The sequence below is a fragment of the Triticum dicoccoides genome, chromosome 6B (genome assembly GCF_002162155.2).
Source record: "Triticum dicoccoides isolate Atlit2015 ecotype Zavitan chromosome 6B, WEW_v2.0, whole genome shotgun sequence".
Lineage (NCBI taxonomy): Eukaryota > Viridiplantae > Streptophyta > Magnoliopsida > Poales > Poaceae > Triticum > Triticum dicoccoides.
This window is the reverse complement of record NC_041391.1, coordinates 14,874,825-14,878,485: the sequence shown is the minus strand read 5'-3', so window position 1 is coordinate 14,878,485 and position 3,661 is coordinate 14,874,825. Positions and strand designations below refer to the sequence as shown.

Below are 3,661 nucleotides of genomic sequence, written 5' to 3'. Positions count from 1 at the left end.
CAGCATATCATATACACTGGTTGTCAAAGTTGGCGACCAGTGCAAATAAACGTCGTAGCAAAACAAGTCCAGAACTGAAACCACTTCAGAAGACGGGCTATCGCCTTGCTTAAGCAACCTCGTCGGTTCCCACTCCAGCCACGACTCCGCGATGCGTCGACCGTTACGACTGTGGGGGAGGGGGGGGGGTCCGTCGGCTTGCCTTCGGAGTCACCGTTGTGACTGCGGGGGATGTTGTGTATAATGTTTATTAGGAAAGACGAGATAGACTAGGATTTGTTCTGGCTTGTCTTGTACTCCAAATAGATGATTGTACTCCTATATATATGCCCACGAGGCTCAAGCAATATATGAACGAACAATTCCACCAAACCTCTCTCTCCCTTCTAACACACAGTACATGACCTTACCCAATGGAATTATCCTAATCCGTTATGCTTGGCTGGTCACGGGCAACGTGGAAGACAGCTTCTTCCATGTCATTGCAAGACATGTACAATGCAGCTATTTGTGTGTCGTCCGACAGAATAGGGTTGACAAACGGTATTGATTATTCTTAATTATTGTGGCTACCGGGCTGTTCCACAGGTGCGGCGCGAACGGTGATCACGATGGTCTCAAGGAGGAATAGGCAGTTGGCAACTACTCCTACCAATGAGGCATCAGACTATCATGTTGATGTTACGTCAGGCAACATTAGAGTACACGGCAAAACGGTTGTGCATGTGATGTTACCGTTTGAGCTCCTCCCACAAGTTGACCTGGCCATTTGTTGCCCTTCGTTGCCTGCACGTTCCTGTAGAGACACAACTAACGTGCGTGCACATGGCTGCACCTGCACATGACCATCCTTGCAAGCTGTTTTGCACTTGAATACCCAAAAACCAAGCTCTGCTAATCACTCGCCTCAACCCTGATTTAGATCTTCTCTGCAACAGCAAGCGAGAGCATTCCTACAACCCGACCACCCTTCTTCCACACGCCCCAAGAACTAGCACAATCTCACACGTAGAGAGGACCAACCATGGAGCTCGCCATGTTGGCCATCCGCCCTCTCCTCCCGAAGCTGGGGGGCCTGCTCGCAGGCGAGTTCACCCTAGAGAAGCGTGTGAGGAAAGGCGTCGACACCCTCAACAAGGAGCTGAAGCTGATGCACGCCGCCCTCCACAAGGTGGCCAAAGTGCCGCCGGAGCAGCTCGACGAGGGGGTCAAGATTTGGGCAGGCATGGTGAGAGACCTGGCCCACCAAATGGAGGACATCATCGATGCATTCATCTTGCGCGTCGACGATGGCGGTGGACCTACCAACTCCAAGAATAGAGTGAAGAAGTTACTTAAGAAGACATCCAAATTATTCAAGAAGGGTAAAGATCTCCATCGAATCTCCGATGCTCTAGAAGACGCGGTTGGGCAGGCTAAACAGCTTGCTGAGTTGCGCCAAAGGTACAAGCTCGAGACACGGGATATGCACGAGATGGAGACATGGGATACGGGTGCTGGTGCAAGCATTGACCCTCGCACGATGGCTCTTTACACAGATGTGACAGAGCTCATTGGAATTGAAGAACCACGAGATGAGTTGATCAACATGCTATTTCAAGGTGATGCTTGGTCAAAAGGTCTTCTGAAAACAGTCTCTGTTGTTGGTTTTGGTGGGTTAGGAAAGACAACTCTTGCCAGAACAGTGTATGGCAAGATCAAAGTGCAATTTGATTGTGGTGCTTTTGTTTCGGTTTCTCAGAATCCCGACATGAAGAAAATCTTTAAGGATATTCTTTTTGAGCTCGACAAGAAGGCATATTCAAACATATATGATACAACACGAGAAGAAAAGCATCTCATTGATGAACTCATTGAATTCCTCCATGGCAAAAGGTATGCTTATTTTCTCATGCTATAGATCGTCAGTCATTTCGTCCAGTAAAATTATCACCATGTTTTATTGGTGCATACATGTCGTACTAGCATATTATTGATTAGTTATAGGGCTACAATGTTCTTACAAATTCCCTAAGTTTACCATGGTCAGTTTACCCGAAATATAACTCATAGCCTCTCCTTATACAAAAGCATGGATATATCTTCATTTATTTATTTTCGACTAACTCTCACGATATATATTCATATAGGTACCTCATTGTAATTGATGACATATGGGATGGTAAACTGTGGCAATTAATCAAGTGTGCTTTCTCCAGTAACAGTCTCGGAAGTCGATTAGTCACAATAACCCGCATCCTTAGTGTCGCTGAAGCATGTTGCTCTTCCACTCATGATATTTATAGAATGAAACCTCTTTCAGATGATGTGTCAAGAAGGCTCTTCTGTAGAAGAATATTTTCTGCCGGTGAAGGATGTCCTCATGAATTGGTACAAGTATCCAACCACATCTTGAAGAAATGTGGTGGAATACCATTAGCTGTTATCACTGTAGCAAGTCTTCTAGCTAGTAATAACAGGTTGAAAGAAAAAGACCAATGGGATACTGTGCTCGATTCCATTGGACGTGGACTCACAGAAGACCATAGTGTAAAGGAGATGAAGAAGATATTATTACTCAGCTACGATGATCTACCTTCTTATCTTAAGCCATGCTTATTATATCTAAGTGTCTTTCCAGATGATCACATGATTAAGAGACGCAATCTGATATTGAAATGGATATCAGAAGGTTTTGTTAATAGTGAACAAGAAGGAACTAGCTTATATGAGCTTGGTGACAGCTACTTCAATGAGCTAGTAAATAGAAGTATGATCCAGCCAATAGGCATTGATAATGAAGAAAAGGTAAAAGCGTGTCGTGTACATGACATGGTGCTTGATCTCTTATGTTCATTGGCAAGTGAAGAGAACTTTGTCACTATATTGGATGGTACCGAGAGAAAAATGCCTAACTCGCAAAGCAAGGTCCGAAGATTGTCAATCCAAAATATCAATGTAGATGTGACTACCATCAGTCTGGCACAAGTAAGATCTATTGATGTTTTCACACATGATACTGTTGACAAACTTCTGAACAGGTCAAGTTGTGAAGTTCTACGTGTGTTGGATTTACATTATCCTTTTCCAGATACTAGTAAACTTTTGCATTTGAGGTACCTACGACTGAATCATCGTTACCTTCAGAAGTTTCCAATGGATATGGGAAAGCTGCAGTTTTTGCAAGTCCTTGATGTTAGTAAAACAAGAATAGAAGAAATGCCATCAAGTGTTCTTCGGCTAAGGAGGTTGATGTACCTGCGTATCGGTGAATCAATGAAGCTCATGCCTGGGATTGGTAACTTGACTTCTTTGGAAGTGCTAGATGGACCAAAACTGGGCAAGTTTTATTGGGGTAGTGTCAATGACCATCTTGTGAAAGAGCTGGGCACTCTGACCAAGATAGAGAAATGAATGCGGCACAGCTGCGTGGTCGATTCCGTAGTACTCCCTCCGTCCAGGAAAAGTTATCACCAGCGCAGTTCAATTGTAATTTTGCCAAAAAGACCTTATCATTTTAAATATCATGCTAATATGCCCTTCTTCCTCCCCGACGCCCACGGGCACCGCGCGCCCCAGCCTCTGCGCGGGAACGTCCGGCCAGGGTGGCGGCCCAGCGGCCCGGGACAGTGACGCCTGCTGGATGGCCACCGCGCGGCGCTTGAACGCGCGGGCATAGTAC

General features: G+C 45.3%; 1 protein-coding gene across 1 annotated transcript; it reads left to right on the top strand.

Annotated features, from left to right (window-relative positions):
* The first annotated feature begins 1,024 nt into the window (after positions 1-1,024).
* Positions 1,025-3,393, top strand: LOC119320552 (disease resistance protein RGA5-like). The gene is made up of 2 exons (XM_037594607.1): positions 1,025-1,875; positions 2,130-3,393. The coding sequence occupies exons 1-2, from the start codon at positions 1,025-1,027 to the stop codon at positions 3,391-3,393; spliced, it is 2,115 nt and encodes a 704-aa protein (XP_037450504.1).
* Positions 3,394-3,661: the final 268 nt, after the last annotated feature.